At 35.2% G+C, this 25,142-nt stretch overlaps 1 protein-coding gene across 12 annotated transcripts in view; it reads left to right on the forward strand.

Annotated features, from left to right (window-relative positions):
- The window catches only part of Ca-alpha1D (Ca[2+]-channel protein alpha[[1]] subunit D), a 391,248-nt gene that overhangs the window by 276,786 nt on the left and 89,320 nt on the right, over window positions 1-25,142 (forward strand). For all 12 annotated transcript variants that reach the window (XM_071582710.1, XM_071582711.1, XM_071582713.1 and 9 more), the window contains exons 24-28: window positions 2,367-2,419; window positions 5,164-5,310; window positions 11,655-11,856; window positions 11,970-12,239; window positions 17,463-17,546. In XM_071582710.1, coding sequence (XP_071438811.1) covers window positions 2,367-2,419; window positions 5,164-5,310; window positions 11,655-11,856; window positions 11,970-12,239; window positions 17,463-17,546 — 756 coding nt within the window. The remainder of the gene's footprint in view (window positions 1-2,366; window positions 2,420-5,163; window positions 5,311-11,654; window positions 11,857-11,969; window positions 12,240-17,462; window positions 17,547-25,142) is intronic.

The following is a 25,142-nucleotide window of genomic DNA, read 5'->3' on the forward strand; positions in this document are numbered from 1 at the left end:
AGTTTCACAAGAGGTAGAATTTATTATTTACTGCATTATTCTGAGTGTATCTCCTTCCATTTAATCTCCTCCTCAACTTTCACATGCAAAAAAATTTCAGTTTTTATCATTTTACTTTTTATGTAAGGGATACTGTTTATGCCAGAGGTATAATTTAACTGCAAATGAGCCAGAATTTTTTGAAGAAAAAAAAATGAAATATTTTGTTGGAAATTTGCATATTATTAATAAAGTTTAATGTTCGCATTTGCCACTTGTGAAACTTAGTAAATCCTCCTGGCAACAAAATATCATCAAGTCTTCTCTATCCAAATTTTGTTTGGCAGATATCCATTTGGAGAGTTTTGATTGTATTGATTTTGAACCGCAGTTATCCAGTCTAATACCAGGAATGGTTCATTTTCAACTCCAATGCAAAAACGTTTTTGCTTATCAATGGGAAAATAATAATTGCAGCATGCCATATAATTTTTAGTGGTGTATAATGACTGCATTATGTTTTAATATAAAGGCCTGAAACAGCAACAACTTATTCAGTTGCTGACAATACTTTTTCTATTTAGTCTCCTTAAAAAATTAAAATTGACAATTCTTAATTTGGAATTGTGAAGTTGTTGTTTTTAAATTTCAATTCTGCCAATTATATTAACAATATTGATAGAATCACCCATGTTTAAAGCCATTGCTAATTAGTGGTTTTATGCATATGCACTCATTATGATGTACTATATTAAATTACTTAACAGAAAAAAGATATTCCAAAGTTTATGATTTTTGGAAGGTTGAGTTCATGGCCAAGAGAATATTTTCCTTCAATTTTTCTAGCATCATATGTTGGGGGATCATGCACAGTCAATGCAGTGCATGTATAATTAATACAGTGAAAAGAGTAGTCAAGTTTAAATTTAGTGTAAAATTTTATTGAAATAGTAAGGCAATATTAAATCAGTTTTAATTGTTTCCAAAATTACTTAATCAATCAGTGTTGTATAGAAGTACCAAAAATTTGATTTCAGAGATTGACACTCTCTATATTCTATGCTGTCAATGTTTTTGCCAATATGCGCGTAACTGTCTCGTATTTTATTATTTGTGTAGGTGTCCCCAGTTTGGAAGTATTCAATATTTAAGTAAAATAATTACTCTATATGAAGCCTGTTACTATGCTCGTTGATAATAGGTATTATTTTTCTGTTCAGGAGTTTGTTTATTATCTTCATTATTTTTAGGAATTTGAATGAAACAAGTCACTATTTATTTCATGTTTTTTTAAATCTAATGTGATTAAAAATATTTGATATGTTCATCTAATTAATATAGGAAATGTGTAAAAGACTAATATTTTATCAATATGGGAATTTATTATGAAGCTGAATCCATACTTTTAAATTACAACTGGAGCATGAGCTGTGTAGACCCTGGCAACTCATTTAAGTATATTTTTTAAATAATTCATAAAGCATGGGTACTTATTGAAATCACCGTGATTTCATGGTGCCCTATTTTATTTTTCCATAATTAGTGGTTATTAAGTAAGTTTAGCATCAGTATATTAATTGATATTTTTGACAAAATTAAACCTGTGATAATTTTGGGCCAATTTTAGATAAAAATTTCAATTTGAAACAGTCTTAGTTTCAGGTATATATCATTGTGAAAAATTGGGTGTCTAAAGAAGTGGAAAAGATTGCATTTTTAATTACAGTACAACATGAACAGCCCCAATAGAAATCGTGGAAAATTAAAATAAGAAGACCTCAAAATGGCTCAGTTTTCTGTAGCACCAATTGTATTTTGCTAATTAATGCTGGAGAAGAAGTTTATTTTTAACTTGATGGAATTACAGTTTTCATGGAGCACGCAATCTTTCATGAAAGCAAATTCCATTCATTAACTATGAAATGTCTTTAGTTCTTAGCCTTGAGTCTTAAGTTTAGTTTAAAGGTATTTCTATAGCTTTAATAATCAAAGTAATTCACTGGCCGCATATACACTTAATTTATCTTGGTTGATCGATGCCGTTTTAAAAATTGGTACCTACCATGACCTCAAATTCTTAGTTCAGTATTTCTAAAATAGAATGCATAAGATATTTTTTTGGAATTCTAGGAAGTTTTAAAGGATTAGGTTAATTTTAAAAGAAACTTTTTATGTCAATAAGAAATTGTAAATAGAAAATTGCATACTTTCATATCATATCAGCATTATGTTAGTAACCCATGTCTCTATACGCACAATGATCACACATTTTTCCAGAATGTGATATTATTCTATGTAATAAACATTGTTGCACTAGCACATAAAGTTGAATTTTCTTTAAATTCTCCTGTGTTGCTGATTTTTAATATCCTTTTTGTAATTTTCAGGGGAAGTTCTTCTCTTGCACCGATGCCTCCAAAATGACTGAAGAAGAATGTAGGTAAGTCCTAATTTTTAATTTATGGCTGTAAATGCTTTCTTTTACTGTCAAGGTATAGCATTTCCAAAATGATGTAAAATTTAGGGGAGCACAATGGATTGAAATCATTTCAGGGCATTCATTGTAATTATTTTTAACTTTATGTTTATGTGCAGGAAAAGAATAAAATTGAACTATTTGCTCTCTTTTAATGATCCTGACTTGACTAATAATTCATTTCCCCAGCAGTGCTGTACTCGACTTAATATTGTGTCTTCAGTTTGCTCTAAAAATCTTGCTGACATGCATCATTATTGAGGGGAAAAGTTATTGGATGAATTAATGAATAGTATTTTGGAATATTGGAATTGCTCTTTTTTCTAGATTGGTTTCCTATGCTCTTTGTGATATTTATTTTCTTCTTTACCTGTAATATAATGGGTTTTTGTGATGGTGCATTAATCGAAGGTAGAAAAAAGAAGCTACTGAGAAATTCCTATGATACCAAAAGTCCATCAGAACAAGTCCAATTTTTTAATTATAATTCTGTTAAGATGAGGTTTAGGCATTCCAGTGATTCTGACTGGTGTTCAGGGACTCATGAGTCTCATACACATCATTGCTAGTACAGTGAAGTGTATCTGTAGGTTCCCTGGACTCTTCCTCAACCATTGGTTTGCTATCTCAACAGTAATTAAGCTCAAAGCTGGTTAAATGGTTTGATGGGGTGAGGAGAGCTCACTCCATACTAAGCCTTGGGAGGCAATTTCCAGTCCCTGTGCTTCCTGTGGTTCCCCATAAAGATCTGGCCCCCAAAAGAATCAAACAGGTTTGCTAAAGCCAAGGGTGCCCAGAGGGATCACCTGGGTTCAATTGCTAGCCCTTCAGCCAAATTTTCTAATGGCTGGGATATCATGCCCTTTCAGTGACCAGCAAAAGTGCAAATCAATTGTAATAAATTTTCTCGATTATTCATGATAATTATGAAATTTATCATAACAGTTATTGTAATTCCTTTAATAAATTCAGGATTAGTTAGTAAATTGGCTGATAAATTAAGGCTCACGGAATATTTGTTTTGTGATGCTTTTGGAAGCTCACAGTTAAGTGCAAGCATTTTGATTTTCTGGGGCAGATAATCCTAGGATACAGCGATCCGCATACAGCCTCTGTGATGTGTGGTTTTTACATACCTTTGAGCATGGTATCAGATAACCTCTGCCCTCCAATATTCAACCATTTTCCAGGATGAATGTAATGGATAAATATTGTGCAATACTAATAGCATTGAAACATATATGAAAAAATGCATAAATATGTTCATATGGGATTCTGATGCCCCTCTAAAATAAGTGAATGTCCTCTAGAGTACCAAAGTTTGAGAAACTATGATATAAGTTAACATGTCACCAGTGGAAAAGGGATTGATTCTATTTTCTAAATGTAATAATTGATGGCAGTGATATGGATGGAATGGAAGTAAATCACTATGCCCATGACTCTAAAGGATCACAGAGGATATCAAAGGTTTCATTAAGACATAATACTCTATTGGATTCAAATAATCTTTTGTGTCCAATGGTATTTACCAGCTGCTCATGCATGCTGATGCTTATCTTATTTATCAGTCTTTTCAGAATAATTTGGTCAAAGTTTCTTGCCGTCATTACTTTTGAGTTCATCTAATTACTTAATTAGTATCTCTAGTGGGTCCTGGCTTAACTTCATTGTGCTTTTAAATTGTATACATCCACCTATGGCCTAAAGGGTTCAAGTGATGCAGGAAGCAAAGCATCCCTAGATGTACTGGTCACATGACCTCTTAATATTTTACTTCTGTTGGTGCTGAAGGTTAACATGATGAAAACTCTGTATCGAATCAAAAGACAATGAGACCAATCTGCTGGCAGGTACCTCAGATTCCATGACTTTGAATGTTGGGATAAATGGTAAGGAATTTGGGATAAGGATAGTGGAGTTTGAGGACAAATGCTTCATAGGTATTGTCCTCAAGCTTACCAAATGAGCACATGCAAGCCAGGGTATCAAATCAATGTTCTTTCTCCCCTGAAACAGTCTCATAATATCCCCATGTTATGGTGATGACTGCATATTTGATTTTCTAAAACATGAGTGCTGGAGGGCACCAAATAATGCCTAACTTTTTTGGGATTAAAATGAAGTAACCAATACAGACATGGTTGAGTGACTCATTCTCATGCTCTCAACTGTTGCAGTTTTCACACTAATGTCTGTTCATTTGGAGAATTAGCTGATTTGAAATGACTCCAAGTTGTCAGTATTAGCAGCTAATCTGGAATTAAAATAACATTTAGTCTATGTATAATTCTCCTCGTTCTTTGCAGGTTTGTTTTTCTGCATCAAGTTAATTTTTTATGTACTTGTAAATACTGAATGACTGATGAAACATTTGTTTACATAACTCTTCAAAATTTCCACGTATTGGGTTGGTTAATCAAGGAACCTGCTAATTTTTGGTTTGCAGTATTTATTCTGGCTCTTGTATTCAAGGTTTTTCAAAATTTCCTTTATTTTTAGGAGAATGCACTAAAGTCAAAATGGTCTTGGTAATGCCTAAATTAATGCTTTATTTTATAGTCTTAGACATTCTGACTGCAGGAGAAACTTATGTCTATAAAAATCCCTAACCAATATATTAGTAAAAGCGAGAGATCATCCCCATTTATTGCTGTACATATATCAATGATTTGAGTTAATTTTATGTTATGCTGATCATTTTGCAGAGGATCATACTTAGTCTTTGAGAAAGGTGACATAGACAGGCCAACGGTGAAAAACAGGACATGGTCAAAAAATGATTTTCATTTTGATGATGTGGCAAAAGCTATGCTGACCCTTTTCACTGTTTCTACATTTGAAGGTTGGCCAGGGTAAGTAATAGTAAATATATTTCCTGCCAGAAATTGGCTAAATGTATTCAAATTACTGCAAATGATTAACTCATATGTTCTTTTTTATTGTGATAATTTATTTTATAAAATTTTGTTTTATGAAATTCTACTACTCAGCAACTTTGAATGATTTATTTTCCAATGAAGTACACAAGAATGGCACTTTCTAACTTTTTCAGCATTAGTTCAATAATTCTTTGTGTTTAACCATTTGGTAGTCATTCAAATTAATGGTAAACTCATTTCACTTTATTTTGTAACCCCTAGTATCTGAAGCATACTCAAAGTATTAATCTCAGCTGTAATATTGTAACAAAATAGTAGTTTGATACAAAGTAAGTATCAATATGTGACCTATGTACAATGAAACCTCAAAGTTAGGTGTTTGAAAATGCTACCAGAAAATATGAAAATTATGGTAATTTTGTGAGTGCATATACACATACACATGCTCATATACATATATGTGAAGACCACTATGGACCATACAAATCATTTAAAACTGTATATCAATTTAAGGTTTCATTGTAAATACAAAATTGATTTAACTAATTAATTTTGCTTTCACATATTTACTAAGGAAGAATCTCAATATACATCTATGTTTGAATGCTGCTATTGGGCATAACCCAGTATATCATATTTAAAGCTTAGAAAATTAATAAAAAAAGAGATAAGATTTATTATCATATGTTTTTAATGTCTAATATTAAACGGATAACTCCTAATGAGTATCTATTTCATTCTCATTCCATGGATAATTGTAAATATCTGTTATAGTGTGCTTTTCATTTTTATAAATTATATTTTTGAAGAGTTATTGGCATTTGCCATCAATTACATTTTGGTCAAAGTAATTTTTATCACTTCCAATGCCATCATCATTTTTCATATGTGCTCAGCTTTGTGTTTTTTTACTCATAATTTAACTGAGATTAGTCTATTTCAGCACAATATTGGGTGAAACTTAAAGATAATAGATGTTAGGGTGCTAGTCTTTTCCTCTATACTGTAGGAAGTTGGGCTTGCTTCATTGACCACTTTTTTATAAGAAATTTTTGTAATGGAAGCCAAAATCAATTGCCTCCAAAGGAATGCATTTTCCTCATTTCATTTATGTTTAATTTGCCGTATTGATTTAAGATGATGCTAAGAAAATCCATAATGATGATAAATTACAGACCTGTGAGAGAGTGTGAAGGAAATGAATGACACCATCAGAAAACTTTTATGGTTTGTCAATTCTATTGTGACATTTGTGATGTTCACCCATGCAAATGCTTCTCTCCTTAGCTGTTTTCAATGAATTGAGATATATCTGAAACCATCAATTTTGTCAAAAATATCTTTTGAAACTATTGAAAAGGAACCAATATTTTTCAATTAATAATGGTTGTTTCATATGGAAAACAGTACATATATTTTTCCAGGATTAGGTAAGCTAACTAATCTTTTTAGCTGTTACTAGTTCCAGCTATTTTTCATCCACAAAGTTACTTAAATTTGCAAAAGATTCATGTAAAAAATTTAGCCTTCATGGATATAGATATTAATGGCCTCAAAATCTAAATGTGGCTAAAAATTGAATGTGAACACTCAATTTATTGTCACTACCAAGGCACTGCTGTTCACAAACTATTGACATGCCTAGAGTGAGAGCACCCTTTAAACAGTCTCTTAATGCATTTATACGAGGTGTGTAAGAAAAGTAATGAGAATGATTTATTATTTGCTGAAGTTTTAATTTTTTCAAACAAAAATATTATCCCCTTCGAAGTAGTTCCCTTTGGCAGCTATACACCAGCGGAGACATCGTTCCCAGTTTTGGTAGCATTAGGTGAAATTTAGCAAGAATTAGGTGAAATGAAGTGCATAGAGATTAATAATGACTTGATGTAAGAAGCTTATTGGGTGAAAGAAGTGTGGTGCAAGACAAGGAAATGGAGTGTTTACAGAGAAAGGGTGAAATTGGTGCAATGCACAGGAAAGTGAAAGCAGTGTCAGGAAGTAAGAAGGGAAAATCCACCCACATTATGGCTGGAAGAATATAATCCAACGATCATATTCTATACAGCTCATCTATGTGCTCTCTTGAAGATTCAAGAGAGCACATAGATGAGCTGTATAGTAAAGACACAGAAACATATACGAGCCCTCTCTCTTTGAATACGATTACGTATTCAAAGAGAGAGGGCTGTTTGGTCATAAAAAAATTGTATTTGTTAGAAAAGTTTTTATTGATGATTTTTAGTTTTCTACAAATACATTTCACTTTTCTTGAAGACTTCCTTGGATACATATTGGCTCCCATCCTAAAAAAAGTGTACCAGTAAACCAAGTGCGAGAAATTCAAAGAACTGCCAGAGTTGCCACAACAGTAACTTTAATTGGGTCATCTGCTAATATACATTTACATATGACAATTTTGAAGCGTAAAAAATATTCATCTGGTCAAGTTTAATGATTTTTACGCTTTGAAATTGTTGTAGGTTAATTCATATGTGAGGATTATGGACCAATAAGTTTGATATTGCATGCAGCTGAGGTAGTGATTGGGATTATCAATAAAAGGATGGAGAGGAGGGCAAATGATTTCTTAAAGGATGATCAGATTGTGCTCAGGAATGGGAGAGATGCGTGTTAGGCCAAATCAGTAGCAAGATGACGTATAGATAAGAACATAGAGTACCGATAGGATGTATTTATTTGATTTGTAAATTTTGAAAGGCATTTGATGCTGTAAATATGGTAAAATTAATTTATGTATTGCAGAAGATTTGAAATAATAGGAGGGATATGTGACGAACCATGAACTTAGCAAGTCCCAGACTTCTCAGATGTGTTTGATGAATGAAGAGGAAGGATGGGTGATGATAAGAATTGGGGTTTAGCAAGGTTATATATTATCATGTGATTTTCAACGTGCACACAGAGTACAGAAATAGTGAAAGAGTCATAGGAAAAGCTGGATATGGGAATGAAAGTAAGTGGGGACATAAAATCACCAGATTTGCGGATAATCAAGCTTTATTAAGCTAGTAAGCCAAAGGGTTACAATCACTGTTGAGCATGTTGGAATGTGATAGGCATGAGGTGTGACTAAATGCAAGCAAAATAAAGGGTATGAAGTTTTAATGCAACAATTTCAGAGCGTAAAAATCATTCGCCTTGACTGGGACTCGAACCCAGATCCCTCAATATCCGGTCGAGTGCTTTAGCCACTTAAGCTACCGAGGCGTCCTCTTAAACTCTGAAATTTTGGCATTAAAATGCACATTAGCGGATGACTCCGTTAAAAGTTACTGTTGCGGCATCTCCCGCAGTTTCTTTGGAATTTGTCAAAGGGAAAACACCATACGTGTTTAAAGTTGGCTTTTAACCTCGTGGACAGTGGCGCCTCGCGCACGACTACGAATGCATGTGACATTGTATGTACGGTATTTCGTCATAACATCTAGTTCCTTTAAAAGCCCCAAAATTTCAGAGTTTAAGAGGACGCCTCGGTAGCTTAAGTGGCTAAAGCACTCGACCGGATATTGAGGGATCTGGGTTCGAGTCCCAGTCAAGGCGAATGATTTTTACGCTCTGAAATTGTTGCATTAAAATGCACATTAGCGGATGACTCCGTTAAAAGTTACTGTTGCGGCATCTCCCGCAGTTTCTTTGGAATTTGTCAAAGGGAAAACACCATACGTGTTTAAAGTTGGCTTTTAACCTCGTGGACAGTGGCGCCTCGCGCACGACTACGAATGCATGTGACATTGTATGTACGGTATTTCGTCATAACATCTAGTTCCTTTAAAAGCCCCAAAATTTCAGAGTTTAAGAGGACGCCTCGGTAGCTTAAGTGGCTAAAGCACTCGACCGGATATTGAGGGATCTGGGTTCGAGTCCCAGTCAAGGCGAATGATTTTTACGCTCTGAAATTGTTGCATTAAAATGCACATTAGCGGATGACTCCGTTAAAAGTTACTGTTGCGGCATCTCCCGCAGTTTCTTTGGAATTTGTCAAAGGGAAAACACCATACGTGTTTAAAGTTGGCTTTTAACCTCGTGGACAGTGGCGCCTCGCGCACGACTACGAATGCATGTGACATTGTATGTACGGTATTTCGTCATAACATCTAGTTCCTTTAAAAGCCCCAAAATTTCAGAGTTTAAGAGGACGCCTCGGTAGCTTAAGTGGCTAAAGCACTCGACCGGATATTGAGGGATCTGGGTTCGAGTCCCAGTCAAGGCGAATGATTTTTACGCTCTGAAATTGTTGCATTAAAATGCACATTAGCGGATGACTCCGTTAAAAGTTACTGTTGCGGCATCTCCCGCAGTTTCTTTGGAATTTGTCAAAGGGAAAACACCATACGTGTTTAAAGTTGGCTTTTAACCTCGTGGACAGTGGCGCCTCGCGCACGACTACGAATGCATGTGACATTGTATGTACGGTATTTCGTCATAACATCTAGTTCCTTTAAAAGCCCCAAAATTTCAGAGTTTAAGAGGACGCCTCGGTAGCTTAAGTGGCTAAAGCACTCGACCGGATATTGAGGGATCTGGGTTCGAGTCCCAGTCAAGGCGAATGATTTTTACGCTCTGAAATTGTTGCATTAAAATGCACATTAGCGGATGACTCCGTTAAAAGTTACTGTTGCGGCATCTCCCGCAGTTTCTTTGGAATTTGTCAAAGGGAAAACACCATACGTGTTTAAAGTTGGCTTTTAACCTCGTGGACAGTGGCGCCTCGCGCACGACTACGAATGCATGTGACATTGTATGTACGGTATTTCGTCATAACATCTAGTTCCTTTAAAAGCCCCAAAATTTCAGAGTTTAAGAGGACGCCTCGGTAGCTTAAGTGGCTAAAGCACTCGACCGGATATTGAGGGATCTGGGTTCGAGTCCCAGTCAAGGCGAATGATTTTTACGCTCTGAAATTGTTGCATTAAAATGCACATTAGCGGATGACTCCGTTAAAAGTTACTGTTGCGGCATCTCCCGCAGTTTCTTTGGAATTTGTCAAAGGGAAAACACCATACGTGTTTAAAGTTGGCTTTTAACCTCGTGGACAGTGGCGCCTCGCGCACGACTACGAATGCATGTGACATTGTATGTACGGTATTTCGTCATAACATCTAGTTCCTTTAAAAGCCCCAAAATTTCAGAGTTTAAGAGGACGCCTCGGTAGCTTAAGTGGCTAAAGCACTCGACCGGATATTGAGGGATCTGGGTTCGAGTCCCAGTCAAGGCGAATGATTTTTACGCTCTGAAATTGTTGCATTAAAATGCACATTAGCGGATGACTCCGTTAAAAGTTACTGTTGCGGCATCTCCCGCAGTTTCTTTGGAATTTGTCAAAGGGAAAACACCATACGTGTTTAAAGTTGGCTTTTAACCTCGTGGACAGTGGCGCCTCGCGCACGACTACGAATGCATGTGACATTGTATGTACGGTATTTCGTCATAACATCTAGTTCCTTTAAAAGCCCCAAAATTTCAGAGTTTAAGAGGACGCCTCGGTAGCTTAAGTGGCTAAAGCACTCGACCGGATATTGAGGGATCTGGGTTCGAGTCCCAGTCAAGGCGAATGATTTTTACGCTCTGAAATTGTTGCATTAAAATGCACATTAGCGGATGACTCCGTTAAAAGTTACTGTTGCGGCATCTCCCGCAGTTTCTTTGGAATTTGGGTATGAAGTTTTTGAAAAATCGGTAGGCCTACTTAAATATTTCATTTAGAGTACCTAAGCCAGAACAGGTAGAATGACCGGTGGCTTATGTCCCCGCCTGCCATTCTAGAGGTCACAAATTCGATTCCTGCCTTTATGGGTTTTTCCCCACCTAGTGCTTGGATGTATGAAACCATCCTCAATCAATGTATGGGGGTTAGATGGAAGGGACTATGAAGTCTTCAATCTCTCCCCAATAAATTCGTTAAATAAATAAAAAGTTTACTCTTCCATGTGATGATACATGCAAGTAATATGCATCACCATGACTCATTGTACATTAGAAAAATTACCTTAATGCAGTATTTATAAAAATACTGAAAGCTAGAGAAACTTTTTTCACAGTTGATCTTTGTAAAAAATGTAGCATGCTACATATATCTATGGCAAAATCTGCTGATACAGTGGTATGCTACTTTTAAGTACTTATAGCTACTACCCTATCCTGTATTTTATACTATTTTTCTCTTTACGTTACATAAAATTCACGTTTTCTTATCTATCTCTTGCATTCAAATGTGGAAATATCTGTCCTGTCTATATTTCTATCCATCCTTTGCATTTTAATAGAGAAATAATCTAAATTGTTAATTTTTTCAGGCTCCTTTATGTTTCTATTGACTCTCATGCAGAAGATTATGGACCAATCCACAATTTTAGACCTATTGTTGCTGCCTTTTACATAATTTACATCATCATCATAGCATTCTTTATGGTGAACATATTCGTAGGTTTTGTTATTGTTACTTTTCAAAATGAAGGAGAACAAGAATACAAAAATTGTGAACTTGATAAAAATCAGGTAACTAATCCTTAGTCTAAAATAATGCCTTTATTAAGTCTGAAGTGTGTCTGTGATTTGCTTTTATTTTGTAATCTAATGATTGATAACTAATTGTTATGCTTTATTTCTAGCGTAATTGTATTGAATTTGCTCTAAAAGCTAAGCCTATTCGTCGATACATTCCAAAACATCGGATTCAGTACAAAGTTTGGTGGTTTGTTACATCTCAACCATTTGAATATACAATTTTCATTCTCATCATGATAAACACCATAACCTTAGCAATGAAATTTCATAGACAGCCACAACTCTATACTGATGCTCTGGATGTTTTAAATATGATATTTACTGCTGTATTTGCTTTGGAATTTGTCTTCAAGTTAGCAGCATTCCGATTCAAGGTAAGTTACTCTTTGTCATCTGTTGAAGATTTTTGTGTCTGAAAATAAATTTTGATATAATTCCTTATTGTACTTTTGCTTAAAAAGTAATGTAGATATCCACACATTGGTATGTGGTTTGTGAATGGGAGTTTAAAGTATGATGGATTCTCTGGAAAGCCTTAGCAAACCCTTGGCTGAATAATTTCCTGGTTACCAATATATCTGGAAGTCATTGTTGCTACTCAAAAATAAATTTACCCTGTTTTCCCTCAAATTCCGGATTTATTTTACTCTTATAGGCTTAACACAGAATAACATAATATTATCACCCCTTAAACCAAATTATTCTGCCATAAAATTTTGAATTTGCTCAAGTATCAGCCAGTTTCATGAAATGAATAAATTCACCAGTTTTGAATCTTAGTTTTTTTTCAGTGGTTGAGCATTCAATCTCTACTTTCTTGCATGAAAATTTGCATGTAGGCATCATTATGAGTCACTCAAAACCACCAAGTAGAAAAAAGGTATACTTTTTAAAATGAAGCATGGACATTGAAACTCATTATTTTACCAAGACTACCAAAATTTCCAAAAATCCCCCCTCTCCAGATCTCTTTTAACTGCATATGAAATCTACCTCTCACAACTATTTCTATGGATAAAGTGGATGCTATGAGAACAGGGTCAAGGTGTAGCAGAAAGAGTGTTATGAGTGTGGGGTAAAAGGAGAGGGCATGGCAGCAGAGAGAATAGGTGGTGGAGGAGCAGAGGTGGACACGGGTGGTATGGGAGAGAAGTTTTCTTGGGAATGGTAGGACGTAGTAGAGGCAAGGGATTGGAATCCAAAATTATTGAATAAATATTTGTGTATACATTATGGTCATTAGATTACAAGAGTCAGTTATACCAAAGTTCTCCGTTGACAAACTCTTGCATACTCATGGTAGTAATTCCCAGTACCTTAAATATCACTATCAAGGTTGTGCCCATGCCTCATTCAATCCAGGTTAGATTTTTTGAAAATAAATTTTGCTTAGCCTATGATTAAGTTCCCCTCCCTGGACTACAACCTTGACGTGGTGGAAGGGCTTGTGCGTTCCGATGACCCCTTGAGCTGTGCTGGTAGGAGTAATAATAATTGCTCCTGGTAGGGTCACCCATAGATTGAAGGTTAGGAGCCAGATCAAAGGTAGTCCACGCAGTGTCTGTTCCTCAGTGAGGTGGCTGCAATGGCGTCTGACCCCAGTGGGGCGGCCAGTAAGTGATGGTGTCACGTTAAAAACACTATTGAGGAAAGCAACGGGAAACCACCTCAATTATCATTCCCAAGATTTAAATGATGGACGAAACAGAGATTTTGAGTCCTAGCAACTACGGGGCTCGACCCAATCGGCGGTGTGTCGTGCCCGGCAGTGGGGGAGGCAAGGCTTCCGCGGTCGTCATCCCACGAAACCCTTGCAAGGGAAAACCGGCAGCAGCAGGACAGAAGACACAGGAGAAGAAGACCAAATTAGTTAGAATAGGAACGTGGAATGAAGGACAATGATGAGGACAGGGAAACATGAGAATATTAAGCAAGATATGGAAAGGGGAAATATAGATATTTTAGGTCTATGTGAGGTGAGATGGAAGGATAGCGGGGATTACTGGAGTGATAATTATAGAATAATATACAGCAGCGGGGACGAGAGCCAACAAGGGGTTGTCATAGTATTAAATTAAGAGGTAGGAAGAAGCATAGTCAGCATAGAGCAGGTAATGGATAGATTATTACTAGTAGAGATAAAAGCAGGACCAACGAACTTGGTTATTATTCAGGTATACATGCCACCGAGCAACCATAAGGAAGAAGAGGTTGATAAGATATACGATCAGTTAGAGTACATAATCGTGTGTGATCCCGCAGGGAAACATTTGATAGTGATGGGGGATTGGAATGCGACGGTAGGCGAAGGAAAGGATGGTGATGAGATGGGGGACTACGGTTTAGGCAAGAGGAATGACCGCGGGGAGAAAGCAGTTGAGTTCTGCAGGAGACAGGGGTTAGTCATCACCAACACTTGGTTTAGACACCACAAAAGACGCAGGTATCCATTTCAAATGCCAGGTGACTCAGAAAGATATCAGCTAGAGTATATTATGGTTAGACACAGGTTTAGGAACAGTGTGATAAATTCGCACAGCTTCCCGGGAGCGGATGCGGACTCTGACCACAATTTAGTTGCTATGAAATATAGTGTCCGTTTCAAAAAGATAAGGCAGGGGCGGCGGGTTAGAAAATGGAATGTAGAAGCATTAAATGGTTTGAAAAGGAAGGAACACAAACAGGCGGTAGAGGAAATCATGGAGGATGGTAAAGAGCTAAGTACTATCGAAGAAAAATGGGAAAGTATTAAGAAAGGGTTGTCTAAAGCCGCAAAAGACACTATTGGAACCGTTAACGCTAAAAGGACTAGGAAACCATGGATCACGGATGAGATGATTACAAATATGGATGAGCGGCGAAAATGGAAGAATATAAATACAGAAATAGGAAAAATGAAGTACAAAGAATTAAACAATAAATTGAGGCGGGCAACAAATAAAGCAAAAGAAGCATGGTGGAAGACGCAGTGCGAGGATATGGTAAGTCTGCAGAGGAAGGGTGAAATCGGTGCGCTGTGCACCAAAGTTAAATCTTTATCGGGAAGTAAGAAAGGGAGATCTATACCAACAGTTCGAGATAAGGCGGTTAAGGTAATAGTTGACACAGGAAAGATCCAAGAGAGATGGAAGGAGTATATAGAAGAACTGTATAGTAAAGAACTTAGGCCAACAAAGTTAAACATAGAAAAGGAACATGACGTAGAGGAAGATAGCTTAGGTCCAGGCATACTCGACGATGAGATAGAAAGCGCATTAAGGGAGATGGAACTAAATAAGACCGTGGGGGTGGATAACCTTCCTGCGGAACTACTGAAATGTTTAGGAAAATGTAGGAGGAAGAGGCTCTATGGGCTGATTCGCAGTATCTATGAGGAAGGAATCTGGCCTGAAGACTTTGTGAGATCAGTTTTAGGTTCTATTCCGAAAAAGGTAAAGGCTACGTCATGTGAGGGCTATAGGACAATAAGTTTGATATCCCACGCAGCTAAAGTTGTCCTCAGGATCATAAACAAAAGGATAGAGAGTAGGGCAAATGTTTACTTAGGGGATGATCAGTTTGGGTTTAGGAAGGGGAGAGGTACGCGTGATGCCATTGCAGTAATGAGATTATTAATCGAGCAGAATATGGAATACAACCAGGAGGTATTTGCCTGTTTCGTAGACTTCCAAAAAGCGTTTGATAGAGTGTTGGGAAAAACTAATGAGTATATTGCAGAAAATAGGAATAGATTGGAGGGAAAGTAGGCTAATCCGCAACCTGTACATGTCTCAGACTGCACAGGTGCGAGTGGGGAACGGGGAGTCCGGTTAGGCAGTGTTAGGAAGAGGTGTAAGGCAGGGTTGCCCATTATCACTGTTGCTGTTCAACCTGTATGTAGAGGAAATGATTAAAGAGGCATGGGAAGAATTGGAGGTAGGAATGAAAGTGGGCGGGGAATTCATAAAACCAGTTAGGTTTGCTGATGACCAAGCTTTAGTTTGTCAGTCAGCCAAGGGGTTGCAGGCATTGCTGAGTGAATTGGAAATTCAGTGCGACAGGTATGGGATGAGAATCGATATTAATAAGACAAAGGTTATGCGATTTTCTAGGAAGAAAAAGGCTAAGCTAAACATTAAAATAGGAGGGCAAAAACTAGAGCAGGTAGAACAGTTTACGTATCTCTGAAGTGTTTTGGACCAACACGGTCAAAGTAGTGGCGACGTAAGGAGAAGAATTTCGCAAGGCAAAGAGGCTTTCACAAGGAGGAGAGAGTTGATTACAGGAACCTTGAGTAGGGATGTTAAGAAAAGACTTGTTAAAACTTTGATATGGAGCGTAGCTAGCTTACGATGCGGAAACGTGGTCATTGAAGCAGGAGGATAGACGTAGACTGGAGGCTTTTGAAATGTGGGTGTGGAGAAGAATGGAAAAGGTGAAATGGACAGAGAAGAAAACAAGTGAGGAAGTACTTGGGTATGGTGGGTGAAGAGAGAGGTATGTTGGGAGAAATCCTGTGGAGGCAGGAAAAGTGGATGAAGGCGGTATTGACCGGCAGTGGGATGTTGAAGACTGTAATAGAGGGGAGAATGTTAGGCAAGCGAGGAAAGGGAAGGAACAGGATAGAGATGTTCAACGGGATGAAGGGAGGAAGAAAGTACTCAGAGATGAAGAGTGACCTGAAGTAGAGTAGGATGCTGGATTTTGTGTTTTGTTAGGAGACACAAAATGTTTTATTTAGTAGCTGTGTCCATCCAAAAACCTACCTTAACCAGTAGATTACCTAATAATAATATGATTAAGTTGGCCTTCAAGCTAACTCAATCAAATCATGTGAAATGAGAATTCAACTTTTCTTGTTGCAACCTGTGAACTAATTGCAAAGCATTGGCTGCCTCTCAGTGCTGTGATCATCATTCTGTGAGTGACCAAATATGCACTATTAAACTTTCACTGGAAAGTTTTAAAGAATAATGTTATAAGAGGTCTTGTTCTAGTGGCTTTATAGAAACTTGTATAGTCTTTCCTTGATATTACTGCATATCTTGCTCAAGAATAATGGATTGATTGTAAATGAGATATTTGACTTTATGTAATTTTCATCAATTGCTAGTCTAGTGTGGATATTCAAAATAGTTTCTTCTGCCTAGTATGAAAATTGTATGATTCTTGGCGATTTATGCCAACCTGAAAAGAGCAAGGTTTGCAAGCATTTTCATCATAATAAAAACTCCATGCTTCTTAGAGTCTGGGTGATATGGATATATCTCCATTCACATGGATGTAGATGTAGGGAAAAGGGATTTGATTTTCAGGCACAACTCTGGGCACCCTCCACTTCACCCAAGTTGTGTGATTTTTTGGGTTCCAGTTTTTCCTGGGGAACCATGGACAGTGTACTCCTACCCTGTTGTGTGAATTTCACATGCTCTTGAGCTTAATACTAGATGGTCTCTACCCTCACTTATCAAACCAACCTTCGGGTTGATAACTGTGGTTTAATATAAAAATAATAAATTCATTGTATCCATTTTTATTGCTGTTCCAATCTTGTGTTAAAAAAATTAAAGAAAAAAATGGGTTTTAGAATTTAATATCTGTTAAATCCTTTATTCCAGAACTATTTTGGTGATGCCTGGAATGTTTTTGATTTTATTATTGTCCTGGGGAGTTTCATTGACATTGTCTACTCTGAAGTCAATGTAAGTATCTTTGATCAAGTTTTATCAAATAAATATATTATTATTATATATTTTAATTTAGTTTTAAATTGATTAATATTATGGCAAGTATGTATCATAAACTTTTTTTAAACTTTCAATTGTCATTGATGTAAAAATAGTATTACTTTGTCTGTAATTAATTAAGGCTCTAACTATTTATGATATAAGTGACTCTGGATTACCTTCAGCTGGCTTCTTAACAACTATTTCCTCCTCTTTAGTGTAATAGGTATCTAGTGAGAAGTGGCTTCCATTTTTATTTCCTCCAGCCTATTATGTTTACATGATTATTTCTACCAAAAAAGGCCTTTATCTGTAGTGCTCTTGTTATGCCAGGAATGCTCAGTGCAGATCAGTGCAATTCAGAGGATGTTTTAAGCCAGAAATATCTTCCCTCTTATTACCTACATTCATTTTGCCTTAATGTTAGCCAGAAATATTTGTTATGTAATGGAGGCAATAGGTTTTGTAGACAGTGATTTTTCATTTATACCAGTCATATTGCTTGGAATGAGCTAAATCTCATGTCGATGATATTATTGTGGTCACTCGCTTAATGTTATTTGCTCTTTAATTGGTGCATGTCCCAATTACAGTACAAGCAAATTTTCCTCAAAATAATGAGTTGTGAAAAAATATTTAATATACTTTCTATGTCAGCATGTAACTCTAATAAATTTGTTAGTTGACCATAATTATTGAGACTGAAGAAGTGTGTTTAAGTATATCTTCTCAGTATCTGTTAAGGATCCTGTTTAGTATTACAAAAGCATGCCTTTGGCAAAGCAACCTTTTTAGCTATTGGGAAACATGTATTTAATTAAAATTTATCTGAGGCCGTCGACAAATTATTCTGAAAACTGGGTTTTTTACATTGGTCATGCAGTGCTGCAGATTGAGTCTGATAATGTCGCATGAAGTGGAAATGTCCTGAAGAAATAATTTTTGTATTCCTGTTAATCTGTTAACTTCCTCTGAATAATTCATAATGATATCTATCTTAAATCACAAGCTCTCTAATGTTATAACTTTAAATAGACTTATGTTAATGTCATTGATTCAGAATTTTCTAGGGAAATTCACAGGCTGTACAATCATTTTTTAGCAATTATGTCATGCTCAACTGCCTTCACAATCAGATTTACAGACATCACTCTCAAATTAACCTATCATAACGAGTAATAGATCTTTGAAATTGGATGTGCCCATTTATCTATTTTTTTAAATGTGGATATGATTATATTTACCTTAAGGTATGGAAAACACCAAAAGCATTCACTAATATATGTGTTATAAATATTAGTAAAGTGAGATGCTCCTCAGAAAGTCAATTGAGGAATCCCTCCCTTAGAAAACTCTTGTCTACCTACTCATTTGACCAAAAGGGCAGAAACGAAAAATGAAAAAAATGACTACTTACTATGTAGAAATTTCATACTTATGCTACTGCCCTTCGAAGTGATCCAAAACAAAATTTTAAAGCTAGTTATCTGTTGATGGGTATGAAATTTGATCAAAATATGTTCTTAAGAACTTTCTAAGATGCAGCACAGGGAAATATCTTCATTATTTTCCAAAAGTCTATAAAATTGGATTCAAGTCCAGTGATAATGCTTTTGATGAAATTTTACTTATTATATTTGTCATTGATCCAAGCAAGCATCTTCATTGTACTTGTGTTTCCCCATGCCTATTATATTTTATAAATCCCCTTAATTTTTAAACTAGCTGCCTTGCTTGTGATAGGCATGTGATTTATATTATACCATGTGCCTTTATATTACCACGAAAAGAATTTTTTTACAGCATAAATTGGTGCACTTTAAGTTCACATAATATCTGCAAAAAATTGCACACAAGAAAGAATTTACTTTAAAATTGAAGATATTAAGGTTTTATTAGTCATTTATTTTAACCTTAAATATGGTCATCTTAAGATGAATCACTTGACTCTTAATGTTTTTCTAATCAAGACGATAAGTTGCAAGAGTATGATGATTTTAATCTTCTTGCTCAGAATTCAGTTTGCTTTAGATGAAAACGCATCTTGTTCTATTAGAATGTTTAGCATATTATTGAAAAGTTCACAAGTCTATTTTTACGCCAAGAAGTATGGTAAGTTGTGGCTGATATAGCCAATGCAATTTTTACATTGATTTTTGATATGAAATATCTTTTAAGTAGTTGATCACAATGCTACTCTTTTTTAACTTTGACATGAATTCTGCTCTTTGAGAGTGCATGTTGAAATATGATACAGTTTTTTATTGTTCCTATGGCTTTTGTTCTCATAGCTTCAAATCTGATAATATACTTTCATCATGTGCAGCAATGTATCAGGCAAATCAAGGAAGTTATGGCTTGCTAAAGTAGATTAGGATAGTTAAATGTAGTACTGTTGTGAGTCATGCTGCCAAAAGTCATTGTATTACGTTTAAAAGCAAGATCATTCTAGCAGTACAACTGGATACCATATTTTGATGCATACATGTATATCTCAATCATAAATGATTTTACATATTAGGTGACTGCTCTTTCTTTTGGGGATCTAAATAAAATATGCAAAATCGGCCTTAAAGTTCCAAGCAAGTTAAGGGAATGACATAATTTTGAAAAGTATCAAATATATGGATGAAATATGATTATTTCCGAAGGAGTGAGCCTATTAAATGATAAATATCTGTTATACAAGTTCAAACTCATGACTAAAATAGCTATTAAATCGGTGGTTCAAACTTGGTAAGATATAGAAGTCAAGTTCTAAAATACTTGTGTGATGACATTGTCTATTAGTGAAAATAAATGTTCCTAAGATTGTTGATTCAATTATGTCCTAAGAATTAGGTATTTGTGGCTTGCATAAGAGGAAATGTCACAAGATTGAATGGTAACCCATTGAGTTATGGTAGCTGAGTGATAAAGTGCATCTCCTAGGTTCAATAAGAGCTGTACAATTCATTGATTGGATGCAGTTTTTTTATGCAAAGCAGAAGTTAGCACTAACAGTCTTGTCAGTATTTAAGCAGCCTAGTCCTTGACCTTTAGGCATGGTCACAGCACTAGATCAGAAAGTGTAGAAGAGTGGAATGATTTTCCACTCTCAAGCATACCCTAGTTTAGACCTCATCTCAAGAACAGTAATTTTTTGTGGGTTACTATTTAAAAAATCTTAAATTGATGAGTATTTGAACCAAGATATCTCATTTAATGGTCATTATGCTCATTTTTGTTGGTGAACCCCCGCGGAAAAAGATATTTTGCTTCAAACCAAATTTCTGCATGAAATAGGGATCTGAGGATCTCTAATTTTACTTTGATTTGAATCTGAAATCGAACCAGCAGTCTTGAATGATCCAAATTGCACCAAACTTACATAGTTTTACCCTCATAAGTGAATGCTCAATTATTAGACAAAGTTATTATAAGAGTTATTTTTATTTTCTTATTCATTTAAATGAACTCCTCAACTATCTCAGCTGACCCTCAAAAAAGCTGGAGAATATGTTTCCAAATTGAAACTTATTTAAAACTAAGCAATAAAAATGCATAATGCTTGACAATAAATTTAATCTTTGAAGAGCAGTTTAAGAAAACAATTCACAGATTTTACTGAATCCAGGAATCAAATAGATACTAATTTGCAGTATGTCAGGTTTGATTTACAATAGTTTTGGAAATCTTTTTAAACCTTTTCTTTAGTATTAGCAATCTTTTTAAGTGCACATTATAAAAATAAATAATTGTTCTTTTTAGCCCAAATAAAATTTTCTGCATTTTACGAGAGCTGATATTTATATTTTCAACCTAATAATGAAAAGACAGTAATTTATTATTAAAAATGGCCTTGTTGTTTTTTGAAGTATTCTTCATGATATTCAATGCACTTTTGCATGCGCTCGAATCAATTTTTGTAACAATTTTTCCAATCTGATTGAGGTATCTCCAAAACATGGTTTTTGAATGCATTAACAGCTTCTTCAGACACCGAAAAACGTTGGCCATGCAATTTTTTCTTGATAAACGGGAATGAAAAGAAGTCATTTGGTGCTGTAGGGAGGATAACCCATCAATTTGACATTTTGGCCAGTCAAATAGGTATTTGTTTCAGCCGATCTGTAAGAGCTTGCATTGTCATGATGAAGAATGATCCTTCGCTGCTGCTTCTTTTTCCGTATTTCACCAAGCACTTCAGGCAAACACAAATGTTCATGTGCCATTCAAAATTCACAGTTCTACGTTGCTCTAACGGTATGGTTACCACATGTCTGGTTATTCTGAAGAAACAGGCGATCATTAGCTTTGATGTGCTGTGTGCAAACAATTTCCACTTGGTGCAAATATGTGTAGCAAATTATATTTAAATATTCTTAGGTTACTGTGGGTGGAATGGGAAATATACCATATGCTAGTGGACTTGGGTAATACCATTATTCAATTAATTGAATTTTATAACCTTGAATTGAATAACTTAGCTGACTGATTCCTGAATCAAGTTAGATTTTGAAGCTATGCAGGTGAGCAACATACTTCAAATTACACTATTCATTGAGTGCCTCAAATTAGTATATAGTGGTTAATCGGTCACAGTCTTGACGATATGTACACATCTTACAATTCAGTTATACACATAGAAATAATGAGTCCAACAGATGATAGAATACCCTTTGCCAAAGCTGTGAAATGGAGAGGGAGTGAAATTTATAATATTTCCAGTTTTCATAGAATATATCTAAGTCCGGAATTTGCTCAACATGTGTCTATTCACTTTTTATATAAATATGTCACTTAGAACTCCTACATGGCATTCTGTAGGAAGAAGATTTTTAAGTAGCATTATCTTTTAATTCTCTTTTCACTTATAATTAAAATTATATATTAGAGCTTCAGATACATTGAGCCTTATTTTGGGGTGAGCTCCACCCTCGCCCATCAAAGCAAGTCTTAAAAAAAGAAGTAGGAATTGATTTCTTATGCTAAATCAGAATCATAGCAAAATTTAACATGAAAAAATGTTCCCTGAAATTTAGACCTAGTTTCTGTTGTTTAAAGCTTCAAAAAATTTAACTCTGTTTAGTTATAATTTTAAGATTAGTTATTCATTGTGAATTTTTTCAGCTGAGGATTTCCAGACAATTAGCAAAAGATCTCAAGTTTACCATTACTTTTAATCAGCCTTGATATTACCAAGCAGCAGATCCACGAAATCAGCAAAGTGATCTGTAGATAACAATATTTGATTTGTTAAGGGAATTCACAATTGGCTAATCCCAAGGAGAAAATGTAATGCCTATGGACAACTAAGAGAAACAAACAATGGATTTTGAAATATGTGAAGTGTATCCACACTCTTTTACGTGAACAGATACATAGTGTTAGGTAATAATTAATCTCATGACTGTTTGTCACTAATGTCAATGTTCATTGAGCATTGAAAGGTTAATGAAAAGATAAACTTTTATTTTTTGTAATTGCTTTGACTTCAGAATGTATGTTGTTTAAATGATTCTCCTACACATTTTTTCCTCAGTGAATGAATGCTGAGCCAAAAATAAATTTGAATTCACAACTTTGGGTTTTTTTTAAATGACTAGCCTTTTTACACAGTCTAATGGGCTTAAGAATTTGTGTTTACCACCAAGTTTAACAGCCTTGATAAAAGTGCTTGAAAAAATCTTCATTTACTTTGTGGAAGTGTGTTAGAACTAATGGCAAAACAGACTGTAGGGCAAGGTAGTTGGTTATTTACTTTCCCTCTGCCATGTGTAAGTTTTTCCGTAATAACTCCTATATCTAGGGTAGCACCATCTTGGTTTGAATGGGTGTCCAATATATTGATTGACACCTGATCCTTTGGCATGGCACTAAATCAATTGATGAATAGCCTTGATTAATTGATACTTGATTATGTCTCAAAAATAAATCATGAGAAGATCATTTGAAAGTTACAAAAAGTTTTTAACTTAGGGTATTGTTCACTTGTATGAAATCATTCAATGTTTTTTATGAAGTCTTCTTTCACTGTATTTAATTTATCAATGCACATAATGAAAACAATAATATTCTTCTTTTTGTGATCCTAATTTTACAGTCTTTTGTATGTCTTTTTTTGTCGAAGGTTAATTTTATTCAATATTCTATTACCATAATGTGGAAAAGTGTAACAGTAACATACAACTGCTGGTGATCTTTCTTTCTTAAGTCTGCTAGCAGCATACCTATAATATTCAAATTTGAGTATGAATTACTTTTTATGGTGAAGTTCACCCACATCTCTTTACAAATTAATTTATTTAACTTAATAATGAATAATTTTCTGTTGATTTAAGGTATCATTTTGACTTTGCATTATTTAAAAACAGTTTTCATTTGTGATATCTTCTAGTCTTTTATTAGTTTTCACTCCTTCCTTGGAAAATATGTTTGCTTATAATTTGAATATGATGTGAATATCCCATATATATTTCATGCTCTCCTTAAATATAATTATATCAGCCTACAATAAATTACAGAAATTCAACAATTTATCCCCATGGGAAATTGCCATAGATCTAATACCTTATTCTTAGATGCCCTAATTCATCATAGTGATTACCTTACAATGCATGAATGGCTAATTATTGTGAATGGTCATGAAAGTTTGAAATTCTATTTATGTGCATGAAAAGCCAAACAATTTTCATCTGTCCATTATTAGCAAGTTCAGGCTGTTAGCAGTTGCAAGGCTCAAGGGCTTGGCAGAAAAGGCATGGATTCAAACATTTGAAGCCCTCTGAGAGTATATTTTCTTGAATCTTGCATTATCACTTAACAATGGTTGTGCGCTACCAGCCCAGACATAGTGGACGTCTCTTGTGTGGCAGCTTTAGTTGTTCCTGAAAAGTGTCATTTTCTACTTGTGTTGGTGAGATTTAATTTATTCATTAAATACATATTCCCAGGAAATGAGTGAAAGAAGCAAAAAACTGTTTGTTCACCACAACCTTGAATCTTGAGTCAGCAATATCCAGGAATTATGAGATCTGTCTGGAAAGGATCCAGCCATGCAATATTTTGAGAGAATTAGCCAAGCTAGAACAATGAGGCCTTAGTCTCCTTCAAAGTACTCCCCTTTAGATCTCATACACTTATCCAAGCATCTTTTCCACTTCTCAAAACAGTTGGCAAAGCCCTTTTTCAGAATAGTCTTCAGCTGCTTCATCACATTCTCATTTGTCTTGTCAATGTCAAGAATTTTGTGCTGCAGTGGCAGAGGACTTGTTCCAAGTCACAATTGATGACCCAGGTTTTATAAAAAAAGATCATTACTCTGGAGATGATTCATGGGTCTACAGCTATGACCCTGAAAATAAGCCCAGTCTTCCCAACAGGCGTTAACAAGATAAAGAAAAGTTATGAGGCAGCTGATGACCATTCTAAAAAAGGACTTTGCCGATTGTTTTGAATAATAATAATAATAATAATAATACATTTATTTGTCCGGAGATTTGTTGCATATTCATACATACACAAATATAGGACACGTCAAATATAATTTTCACAATTTCACAATAGAAGAGATACAATATATAAATATAT

Source organism: Hetaerina americana, unplaced genomic scaffold, assembly GCF_022747635.1.
Source record: "Hetaerina americana unplaced genomic scaffold, ioHetAmer1.1.p SCAF_12, whole genome shotgun sequence".
NCBI classification, from domain to species: domain Eukaryota; kingdom Metazoa; phylum Arthropoda; class Insecta; order Odonata; family Calopterygidae; genus Hetaerina; species Hetaerina americana.